The sequence below is a fragment of the Ixodes scapularis genome, unplaced genomic scaffold, assembly GCF_016920785.2.
Source record: "Ixodes scapularis isolate PalLabHiFi unplaced genomic scaffold, ASM1692078v2 PGA_scaffold0__279_contigs__length_252992795, whole genome shotgun sequence".
NCBI lineage: Eukaryota > Metazoa > Arthropoda > Arachnida > Ixodida > Ixodidae > Ixodes > Ixodes scapularis.
In genome coordinates this window covers 156965880-156977411 of record NW_024609835.1, presented here as the reverse complement: position 1 = coordinate 156977411, position 11532 = coordinate 156965880, and the positions used below count along the sequence as shown (strand labels likewise).

Here is an 11532-nt window from a genome sequence, read left to right as displayed (position 1 = left end):
GACCCCGGTCTGGCTACATGAAGAGCTCGTTCCGTTTTCTCCGCCCTTTGTGCCCTGGCTTTAAACATCAGATAATGGAACATCCGCTGCACCGCTAAAAATCAGACTAAGGAATGTCAGCTCCCATCATTAAAAATTAATAAAATACAATGTAGCCAAACACGAGTGTTCTCAATCAAAAGGAATTTAACCGCTGCATTTGCACACACAAATAAGCAGTATAGTTTTTGCAGCGAAGGCGACTTGCGGAAACCGCGTTTGGCTGTTCTGAGAAAGTGGGAGCGATTTCGATCACTTCTACAGAAGATACAACAAAAAAAAAGGGGGAAATCGCATCAAGCAAATTGAAATTTCATATGATCGGCCGCAATAATAAAAAAAATTGAACAAAATAATAAATGTCTTTTTTCGATAAAGTGGGTTCAAAATATCGGTTAATTTCATTTTCGACGATATTTCAAATTTTATATAAAAAAGTCAGTGAAAATAAAATAGACTAAACTTACGCCCGTCGATATTCCATGTGTAGGGCTACACTCGCATGGTATTTGGTAAGCGACAAATATAATAACTCATGAGTTACAAGGCTCTGAAGTTGTCACCGCATTGTCTCGTGGGAGCGATTTCGATCACTTCTAGAGAAGATACAACAAAAAAGGGTGAAATCGCATCAAGCTAATTGAAATTTCACATGATCGGCAGCAATAATAAATAAATTGAACGAAATAAAGAAATGGCCTTTTTTGATAAAGTGAGTTCAAAATATCGGGTAATTTCATTTTCGACGATATTTCAAATTTTATAGAAAAAAGTCAGTGAAAATAAAATAAACTAAACTTGCGCCCGTCGATATTCCATGTGTAGGGCTACACTCGCATGGTATTTGGTAAGCGACAAATATAATAACTCATAAGTTACAAGGCTCTGAAATTGTCACCGCATTGTCTCGTGAGAGCGAATTCGATCACTTCTAAAGGAGATACAACAAAAAAGGGTGAAATCGCATCAAGCCAATTGAAATTTCATATGATCGGCAGCAATAATAAATAAATTTGACAAAATAAAAAAGTGGCCTTTTTTGATAAAGTGAGTTCAAAATATCGGTTAATTTCATTTTCGACGATTTAATTGCATTTAATGCATGCATTTAATTGCATTAATTATAATGGTAATTCAAGTTTCATATAAAAAATCAATGAAAATGAAATAAACTAAACTTATGCCCGTCAACAGCCCATGTATAGGGCTACACCCGCATAGTATTTAATAAGTGACAAATATAATAACTCATGAATTACAAGGCTCTGAAGATGTCACCGGATTGTGAAAGAGACGATGTTTGGCATTTTTTACCTCAATAAACAAAACCACAAATGTATTTTCCTTGGAACTAAAAAATAGTCCAAATAACATACAAGAGCACAAAAAATTACTGAGTTTTGTATGCTTCCCGTATTCATACCAGCGTACAGAACTGGGTAGAAAAATCACGGAGTAAAAAACATATTTTCACCCTGCTCTACTCGATAATTTTTTGTAAACCGACCGAAATAGTTTTTTTTTTTTTAATTTGGAAAGCGGTTTTGTTCTTTCCAGAAATGGAGCAATTACATATTTTTTTCAAAAAAAAATCAAAAGACCCACCCGACAAGCCTGTTCGATTTCAAATGAAACCACCCTCCTCTATACTGACAAAGCCTTGTAGATCGCCAAGAGAAGCGGCCGCCGAAAATGAAAAGTTAGAGCGGCAGACAACGGATGATAGAAGATCCACGTGACGGGCGCCCCGCTGCGGCAAGACGCAGAAACACACTTCTCCTTAGTGATGGAATTATATCCGCCTGTGCTCCTCGCGTTCCTCGCGCTACTGCTTTTTTTCTCGCCGTCGTCGAAATGCCAGATTTTGTGAATATAAAGGAGGCCATTCATCTCTATTTCAGCAGGCTGAACCGCAGTGCGCGGCCTCGACAGCTGGGGACGAACGTCGCCACCGGCGGCCATTGATGGACACCACCAAATGAATGGGAAGCTATGAAAAAAAAGTGTCGTTTGCTCCGTTTTTAAGGTGTTATCGGCACTGAAACGTTTTGGCTGCTTTTCGAGAAGTCCGTCAAATGGTATGTATGTACACAGACATTCAAACGGACAGACCTCACAGTTCCTATAAATAAATGTTTTTTGGCCAAAAGTGACTCCCCTGGGGGAGAAATGTAGTGAAGCTCAATGAGGTGAGAGTTACCTAGAGTTACCGCGGAGTCAGTCGCGGTTTCAACAAGTTGAGTTTAGCAGACAACAAGATCACTCCCGGAAAGCTGCTGTCAACATAGAACTTTTTCGACATTCATCAACTTCTGGGCTTCCCCGAGGACGGTCTTATTGACTGCGAGTTCCTTTGTTTATTTCACTACAAGAGCAAGTTTGTCAGCGCAGCCGTAGGTGCTCCGGCACGTTTTATTTTTTAGTTGGCATTCGAACGCTTGACAAATACCGATTGGACCTCCAAAAGGGGCGGGGGGGGGGGGGGGGGGATAGGTGGCGGAGGGGGCTAGCGCACACCAGCTCGGAGCTCGTGGAGCGAACGCTCGCGCAGCAGAACCCAGGCATCCTGGGCTCAATCCCCACCTCTCCCCGTTTCGATCTGGATGAGCATCGTACCGGCGTGCGGTCGTGTATCACTACTGCGTGGTGCACCTTAAAGACCCCAGGTTAGTGGTTGTACTGCGCTGGCTAAATTGATCATCTACAACTGGGAGACTCGCCGCGCTTTGAGGCAGACCAATTTCTAGGCGGTGTAAACATACAACCCAATTTCTTTTTCGACTTCAAACACCCGATGTAATGATCGCATCACATCATATTATACTCGCCTTCAAGCACAACATACAAGCTTCAATATTTCTTCATTTGTCTGTTTTTCCCATAGACTTGCGTGTATTGCCTGGTGTCAAGTAATGGCCGCCGGTGGTGCCATCGATGCGCTCGCGATCCGGGATCCAGACTACTACAACGGAGATCAGGGGAGGAGGCTATGGCGTGGCCAAAAACTCTACGCTCGCACCGCCGCACGCGCCGGAAGCGCACGCCTTCCCCGTATAAAAGATTCGAAGTAAATTACCAACATAAAAATTTGACGAACACACGTGCCAGATGCCATTTGTTTGAGGCTTTTGCTTGAGAACGGTTACTGCTGCAGACGCCGCTACGTGCGGCGCGTGGAACACCATTTTCCTTGATGCTTGGGTAATTTAGAAAAAGGTATATTCCACTTCTCTTGACGTAACAAGGATGCCGCGTAAAGTCCGGACTCCCGAAGAGCAGCACGTACGCTTACAAAGAGCAAGGGCGGGAACAGTACCGAGAATGTCAGCGGCGTCGACGGTTGCAAACACCACCGATGAAGATTGTGCACAAAACGTGACCGCACTACAAAAGACCCTTATTTCTCTAACACCAACACACGGAACTCATTGTCTATCATGTAATTCAGCAAAGGTCTCAGTTATCACACCTGTCCTCCTGGTCTTTTCAGAAGCTAAAGGCGACCCAACTCAAAACCTGTCTAATGGTAAGCTCGTCGATTGATATTGTGGAATGAAACTAAAAAGAAAGCAGACGACATGCCTGAAAACTTCGCCATCAGTAGTCTGATATAAGGCCGTATGTCTTTCTTGGAACATATTATTAGTGAAAAGTCGGAAAGTATTATATATTTCCGGCACAATGCGAATTAATATCAGGAAGAACGCAAAGCCGCCAAAATTGTACCATAACAGTGAAACAGTACATTGAATTAAAGTGACACTATGAGCGGGTTTATTAACAGGCGTTTGGTTAAATAGGTATTTTAAAAAATTGTATTGAAAATACTGCCCATTCTTGTCTGTATTGAAAAACAAACAGTGGACGTTATTGCTTTCTCAGGAAGAGTTTTATGTTCGACATGTCTTGTTATTTAGACGCGCTGCTCAACTTGATGGTGCTTTGACAGCCTTGAGTGCAAATGTAACAACAGCGGTTTCGCTGCTTTGTCTAAGAAACGGAAAAGGCACAACTTTTGGCCAGGCAGGACAAGCGTAAGGCCAGAAATCACAAGCATTTTAGTTAAACTAGATGTATTTTATCACCGCTAATTGTGGGCCAATACATTTTTTTGTAAAATGTTTATGATTATTTACTAAACAATCTCTATGAAGGCGAGCGGTTTTTAATTTGTCAAACATTCCGATGCTGCAGAATAGGGAGATATAAATAAATCGTAAGTTTAAAGAACAATGTCAGACATTTTTTTTTTCTTTTTTATATAGAACGCAATATCTCATTTTACAGTGTCTAATAATTAACACATAATGTTTTTTGCTCTCGGACGAATTAATAAAAAAAACCGCCTAGGTTATAGTCACAAAAAAGCAAATGCGATTAGCTGACTCAACTAAGGAAGCAAACAAATCTTGATGCAATATACTATAAGAAAACCTTGACTCTTTTGTGTTCGCTTTGACCTGATATTGGCCAGCTCGTTGTCTTTCGGGATAGATCAGCCAATGAACACTTTGGATTATCTCCGAATAGGACTCCTCAATAGAAGAATGAGTTATAGGCTTAATGAAATCTATGGTCAAGTGGCCTCGCTATTTGACACGCACGTTATCTACGGTATGTTTACGCGCAGCCAGTAATAGAAGGGGTTCAGATGATATTTAAGAGCTCGAATCTGGCGAAGTTCTAAGTCAGGCAGCCACCCGGCTTTCGATCTACTTGGTTCTCGCCCCTCCATTGCAGAAAGGTGAGCTCACCTCAAGAAACAGATTTGCACATGTTCATTCATCTGATTTAAGTCCTAAGCTAGGAGTATTTGTCCCCAATCCAGTTCCCCTCAGGATTCACATGGCACAATGGAGACCCGTGATTGCGTCGTTCTGCCTTGTCCTTCAGTTCCCAGGGTTTGGACGTATTCAGAAAAATATAGATGCTACTATAAGGAAAGGCATGCGCTTCCTGTCCCTTTTCGCCTCTCATTGTCTGGAGTCAACCACGCATTTGACATGAACACCTTTTTTTTATACCAACATTATCCCTACTATAAAGGTAAATCAAGCATATAAATTGCAATAACCCGGTAGCCATATACGCCACTGTGCAGCTGAGTATGTCCCTTCCTCAACGTGCGAGGTAATGTCAAAGTGAGCCAGCTGCATGTGTAGAAAGCAGACACAATGGCGTGATAAGCAACAGGTGACGCAAGCACATTTTCGTATGCATTGAGGTCTCGCCTTTCCATTTATATCGAAGACAAGTGACGTCAAAATGTTTCACATTTTAAAACACGCACCTTTGTATGTTTCCGACCGTTGTTGTACGTCAGTTCAACATTAACGTGTTGCCCAAAATATATCAAAAGCTATCAATGAAGCATACGGCCAAGATGTTTCCTCGTAAAGGCTGGTCAAGACATCTGCACCAAGTGCGGTGGCTACGACTGCGTGCCTTGCGACCAGATCAACTAGAACGACCGCTTTGTGCTGCGAGTACACACTCCTGCAACAAACGCTACGACACTGTGCCAAAATGGCACATCACTTTCCGCCGCACTAGCAGTTTTGATCCCAGTTTTTTTAATCTTGCCCCCCCCCCCCTTCCTATTAAAAAAGAAGACATGAATAAAACGGCGATTGCCTCTCCGCACTAACACCGTCGCGCTCTGTAGAACACAAACCGTTTTATAATTTTATGACGTCAGATTCAAACCTTATTTGTCAAACCCGAAGAGATTTAGTTCTATGAGTTCTGCTTCAAGACTTAGTTCCATGAGTGGTGCTTCAAGTCGTTTTGTATTCCGTCGTCCGATAAAAGCGTTTTTCTAGTCCTGCAGAAAAATGATGGCACTGAAAGTAGCAACGTCGCTGATAGTGGTCCTCCTGTCTGCTGTAATTTGCACGGGACATCCTGACGGAGCTGACGACCAGGCCTGCAAAGACCTGTATCCGTCCCACGGATACACTGCCAAGAGCGCTGCTGAGGGCCACGCCGAGGGCTACCGTCTCGTCCAAGACACAGAGGACTACAAGCCGGGTGACGTCATCACAGGTGAGAATTCTTATTTCTATTTCCTTGACGGACATAAAAAAAAAAAACTACACATTTTTCGAATACTTTGGCTGCCTCTAAAGACATCTTGACAGCGCGTGACTACTTCGTGGTCGAATTTCTACTGGGGGTGAGATGTAGCATCGTGAGATATAGCGTCGTACGCCTGTTCACCCAATTAAATTTGCTCATGGTCTCAAATGTTATTGTGCTGTTTAAATAGCTACATATTATATCCAGAAATTTTATTATTTTGAGATAAGAATGACGCTTTCATGGTGCTCAGATTATAACATGTCCATTTGACGGTTCGGTATAGTCTATCCGTGTATTTGTTTCAAAATGTTCATGTCCAGGCGCCGACGGGTTTCTGCAAGGAAAGAGAGCAGATATATGCGGGCACTAAGCCTCCTTTTTAACTTTTAACTTGTTGGATTATGGATCTGGAAATTTGTCTGGATTTTATTAGGATTTCAAATTTTTATAAATACTTTCTTGTCTGCTATCTGGATTTTATGTTTCCGGAAACAATTCCAGATAGATTTTATCTCACAAGACCAGTCCAGTTCACGGTCCAGTCCAGTCCAGACCAAACCAGCGACGGCAGCTTGCCCTAGGGCAGTAAATGCCAACACATTTAAAAATAACTTGTATATGCCTTGTGTTCGCGGGCAGATGTTTTAACTGAGAATTTAGAGTTATGGTTGAAAATCCCACAGGGGTGTTCTGCTCAAGACTTGGCAATTTAATGATGATCTTCCTATATGAGATGTTTTAGAAGCCGCACCACGGGGAGGGTTCAGCATACGTTTCGTGTACAGTGACACTGTCCTCGGAGGCCTCTCCCTTCATGGGGTTCCTGATCAAGGCTTTCGACGAGAACGAGAAGGATGTGGGCTCCTTCAGGAGCACCGGGTCCGACTCGAGGGCATTCAGCCACTGCGCCGGTATCACGCACACCTGGAGGGACCTGAAGAAGAGGGTTGTCGTCCAGTGGATGGCACCAGAGGACAGATCCGGCAAGGTCCACTTTAAGTAAGTTTGCCCGATATATATTTGGACAAGCCGGAAAATTAACGTAGCCGAAGAAATTTCTCTCGGCATGGTTTTCGCACTCTCCATAGCGATTTTGCTTCAATCCACATAACAAATATGACCCATAGACTGTTTCACGTAGGTTCCTCAAGGTGTGCTCTTAATCTTTAGTCATAAGATGCTATTAGGTGGGCGCTCTTCCTTCCGAGATTGTCCTTCTGTTATATTTGCTTAATTGGCTACTGCATCCCATCCAACATTTATTTGTAACAATAAGAACATTCAATCATACCAACATATCAAAGTCACTCACGAGTCATAATTAGCTATCACCTGAGTGCTGTGTATGAAGTTTTCCAAATATTTTTAATAAAGTTTCTAAACATTCCTGCAGTTAATACATATTCAGCATTACGCCAACATTTTAATGAAATCTCCGACTTGGTGTCTCAGCTTTGCAAAAAAGCACATTGTACTATGGAAATAAAAATCTCTCTAGTATGCTTCCCCACCGAAAAACCTAGTTTAACTTTTCGCTATATGGATTATGAAACTGTAACTCTATCTGAGCTCTTTCTGGATTTCAGGCGTCAAAAATTATTTTTAGTCTGCAATCTGGATTTGGGTTTCCATAAACAATTCCAGTTAGATTACCAGTCTCATATTCTAGACAGTAAAACCTTACTGTTTTTTCTCGGTAGGGTTGCCTTTAATAATGTGTGTGTTTCGGATCCACAAGTGTAAATATAGCTCCCAAGCTTATCTCCTCGCTACTGAGAAACACGCGCTCTCTGGCAGAAACTCGATGGTACATCGGGTTCAAATGAAATTCGAACAGCGACGGAACTTTGAGCCCACTAACGGGGCAGCTTCCAAGCTTGGGTTATGCATGGCGATGTTCAAAAACATCGGAGTAGAGCGCACAACCTCGCAGCGCCCTACTTCGGTGTGTTTGAACATCGCAAAGCACAATCCAAGCATGGAAGCTGCGCTGGTAGTGGGCTCGAAGTTCCATCACTGTTCGCATTTCATTTTAACCCGATGGTACACATGCAACCAGTGGTAAAAGAGACGAACCACCGGGCAACCAGTGGTAAAAGCAAAGTACGCAGCCAAGTTGTTGATAGATCAACTAAACTAACACAGCGAAACTTTATTAAAAGCCCTAAATTTACGCCGGAGGAATACGTACTATTAATGTTGAAATAAGTTCAATTTGGACACGATAAACATTTATGTAAGATTTCAATAACCAAATAGTTTATTCACACACTCAACTGAGGATGTACACCAATCACGCAATATCCACAACAGTATTTTTTTGCAGGGCAGGTGAAGGTTGAATTCCAGCGAACACTACACAGTTGACATGTATTTTTTTCTTCCAGGGTCACAGTCGTCAAACAAGTAAAGGACATCTACCACGCCATTCCAAGCACGTTGGCTTAAACCGTCCAAATGTTTTTACAACAGAAGGACTAAATAAAGACTATAGAAGCTCAGGCCTTTTTTTTTTTCATTTGTGTAATAAAGATTACCGAGGATTGAATTGAATCCCTCCCAGTTTGCGTATAAACATGCGTGACGTGTGCTGCTAATGGACACAAAATAGCTTTGCTTGATTCCATGTGCCGTGAAAATACACATGTTCTTGAGTCCATGACATAGCATCTATTACTTCTTTGAACTCCGGAAGCGCTAATTCGCGCAGTCTCCGTCTCCCATCAGCCTTATATTTATTTTTGTTTTCCTGTGGTTTAATCATCATGGCCACAATACTGTCTCTGAGCCGGTGTTGTAACTACCTTTGATTTAGAGGCCCAGATGCATCTTGGGTTTTACTATAACTACCATAGTTAAGTTTATAATTAGGTCCGAGATATAATAATGCGCGTTTTTGGATTTCACAAAAATCGGCATATCCTTGAATGTCCAATGAAGCTCTGCAATAATTCCTTGTTTTGGAAAAGAAAAATACACATAAGTTTTGCCTCAGTCAGATTATTTAACCCATTTTCATCGTCTCTGTTTACAATATTAATGGGCAGCTAAATCCTTCAGGCAACAAAATAACTGATGCAATAAGTTTTTTGTTGTGAACAAATTATTTAGCACTACCTTCGCCTTCTAAATTCGCCTCGGTGGGCACCGGAAAAAGAAGAAGAGGTGTTGAAGTGATCGAATGGAAGCTACATTGGCTCTGCGAACAAGGACCAATACCTGCGGAAATTTTTACTTAGAGACACTGAGTAACGTTTGCATCGCGTGCCCAAAGCCACCAGGAGCACGCGGATACCGATTTCTTGGTCGTAAGCGCACAATTTTTATTTTCTGGTCACTTCCAGTTTTGAAGCGGGGGTGCCCCGCTAACCCTAAGCCATAGGCGAGGGCCCTGACTACGGCGGCCACATCGCTCGTGATGGAGTCCGCAGCGGCCTGCTCAAGCGTTGATCGAAACCACCAGCCGCATACCGCCAACGCTGAAGAGGAAGAAAATGACATGCGCATGTTGCAAGACCCTCCAAGTACCACCGGCGACGACGAACACGACATGGCACCCTGGATTAAAGTCACCAGCCGGGCTATTCGCCGCAAGACGCGAGCCAGCCTTGCCACGCAAACTCTCAACCTATCGCCGCCAAAGCCGGCTCTTCGACCCAGCCGCCCGGTGCTCAAGCCAAAACCTCCACCCCTTCCTGCTGACGACTTTAAATTGGCGATCCGGCCTCGCAATGGTCTCGTGCTGAGCAAGGTGAGCCCGATAGTACTTTCAAACAGCATTATGCGAGAAGCTAAGCTACGTCCTCAAGAGGCAGACATCAAAATACGCGTCAATGAACAACAGAACATTCTAGTTGCAAGCACACCCTACCAATCAACAGCCTCGGCGCTGAGTAAGATCCAAAAACTAACTATTGGTGAAACTACTTACGCAATTGCGTCATATGGTATCTCCCCTGACAACTCGTGTAGAGGGGTGATACACTCGAGAGAAAAGGAAGCCACCAACGAAGAACTATTGGAGGCCATCTCAGCCCCTGGATACGAACCACTCACGTGCCGCCGATTCGGGGACTCAGACACCATCCTCATCACTTTCATAGGAAAGAAAGTCCCTTTCCTTATATACGTAGGCGGAGTGGAAACGAGGTGCTTCCTCTACAAACGCACCGTCGCCTACTGCTACGTCTGCCATCAAACTGGCCACCGCGCGGACGTCTGCCCTTACCCGCCAGATGTGCCGACGTGCAAGGACTGCGAAGCCCTACTTACCGCGGAGCCACACGAGTGCAAACCGAAATGCTCTCTGTGCAGCGGTGAACACCGCACAGCGAGCAAGGCCTGCCCTGGGCGCTTTTTGCCGCCCGTCAACCGGCGAAAAGAACAGACGTCGATCGGCAGGCGGAGACCGAGAACTCCTTCTGGCCAGCGAGGGGACCCCTCATCAAGATCTTCCGCTGCCCGGTCCCGATCTCGTAGCTACCCACGTTTGACCCAGGACAGGAGACGCCGCAGTTCGAGGTCCCGGTCCCGCTCCAAGACCCGAGGAAGGACACCGAGCACCCAGGAACGAATAGAAACTCAGCAATCTACGCAGGTGAGCTGGGCGCAGACGCTCTCTCGCAAAGCTCGTTCCCCTCCCCTACCCAATGATATGCTTAAACAAGTCCAAACGCAGAATTTACGTCTACAAGAGGAGAATACAACACTTAAAGCCGAACTTGGCGCACTGAGAGAAGAATTATGCGCCCTTCGTAATGAAATCAAACAAACGACACAATCACCATCCGCTCCCGAGAAACGCAAAAAGATAGAACGCCCCACTTCGAAACCGTTAGAACCCCCTTCCCAGTCCCCGACTGCACTAAGCCCACAACTCACAGAAATCACTCAGCAACTCGCAACCCTTATGCAACTTATGCAACAAACTAACGTGCGCTTGGATAACCTCGAAGCTCAGAACCCATCTCTTCCCGGTCGTCTCTCACGGCGTGCCTTGAAGCCTTACAGCCGACCCACTCCTCATCAAGAGGAGCTCACCTGCCACGATGGCAGCAAAACGGAATAATAATCAAGTTCTTCATCACAAAACCACCATATGGCAGTGGAATTGCCGCGGATTCAAAAAAGTGAAAGCCGTTTACAACTCCCTGTAACACCGAATTAGAGCGCAGCTCTTGAGGAGGAGGAGGGAAGGGTACTGGGGGGGTGAAGTGACCTGGGGGTGTCACGTGACCTTGGGGGGTCACGTGACGATGCCGATGATGTCATCAGTGACGTCACTGATGACGTCATCAGTGACGATGACGATGCGGACTCCGATGACGTCATCAGCGATGATGACGATGCGGATGTCGGTGACGTCATCAGTGACGTCACTGATGACGTCATCAGTGATGATGACGCTGACGA

General features: G+C 44.4%; 2 protein-coding genes across 2 annotated transcripts; both read left to right on the top strand.

The window, feature by feature from the left end:
- Window positions 1-4681: 4681 nt before the first annotated feature.
- LOC8029034 (ferric-chelate reductase 1) lies at window positions 4682-8622 on the top strand. The gene is made up of 4 exons (XM_002402808.3): window positions 4682-4783; window positions 5862-6084; window positions 6906-7119; window positions 8508-8622. Exons 2-4 carry the CDS (start codon window positions 5874-5876, stop codon window positions 8566-8568), a joined length of 486 nt encoding a protein of 161 aa, XP_002402852.3. The 5' UTR covers window positions 4682-4783; window positions 5862-5873; the 3' UTR covers window positions 8569-8622.
- A 660-nt stretch (window positions 8623-9282) lies between these two features.
- LOC121837611 lies at window positions 9283-11052 on the top strand. Its single transcript, XM_042293280.1, has 2 exons — window positions 9283-10874; window positions 10973-11052. The coding sequence occupies exons 1-2, from the start codon at window positions 9539-9541 to the stop codon at window positions 11050-11052; spliced, it is 1416 nt and encodes a 471-aa protein (XP_042149214.1). The 5' UTR covers window positions 9283-9538.
- Window positions 11053-11532: the final 480 nt, after the last annotated feature.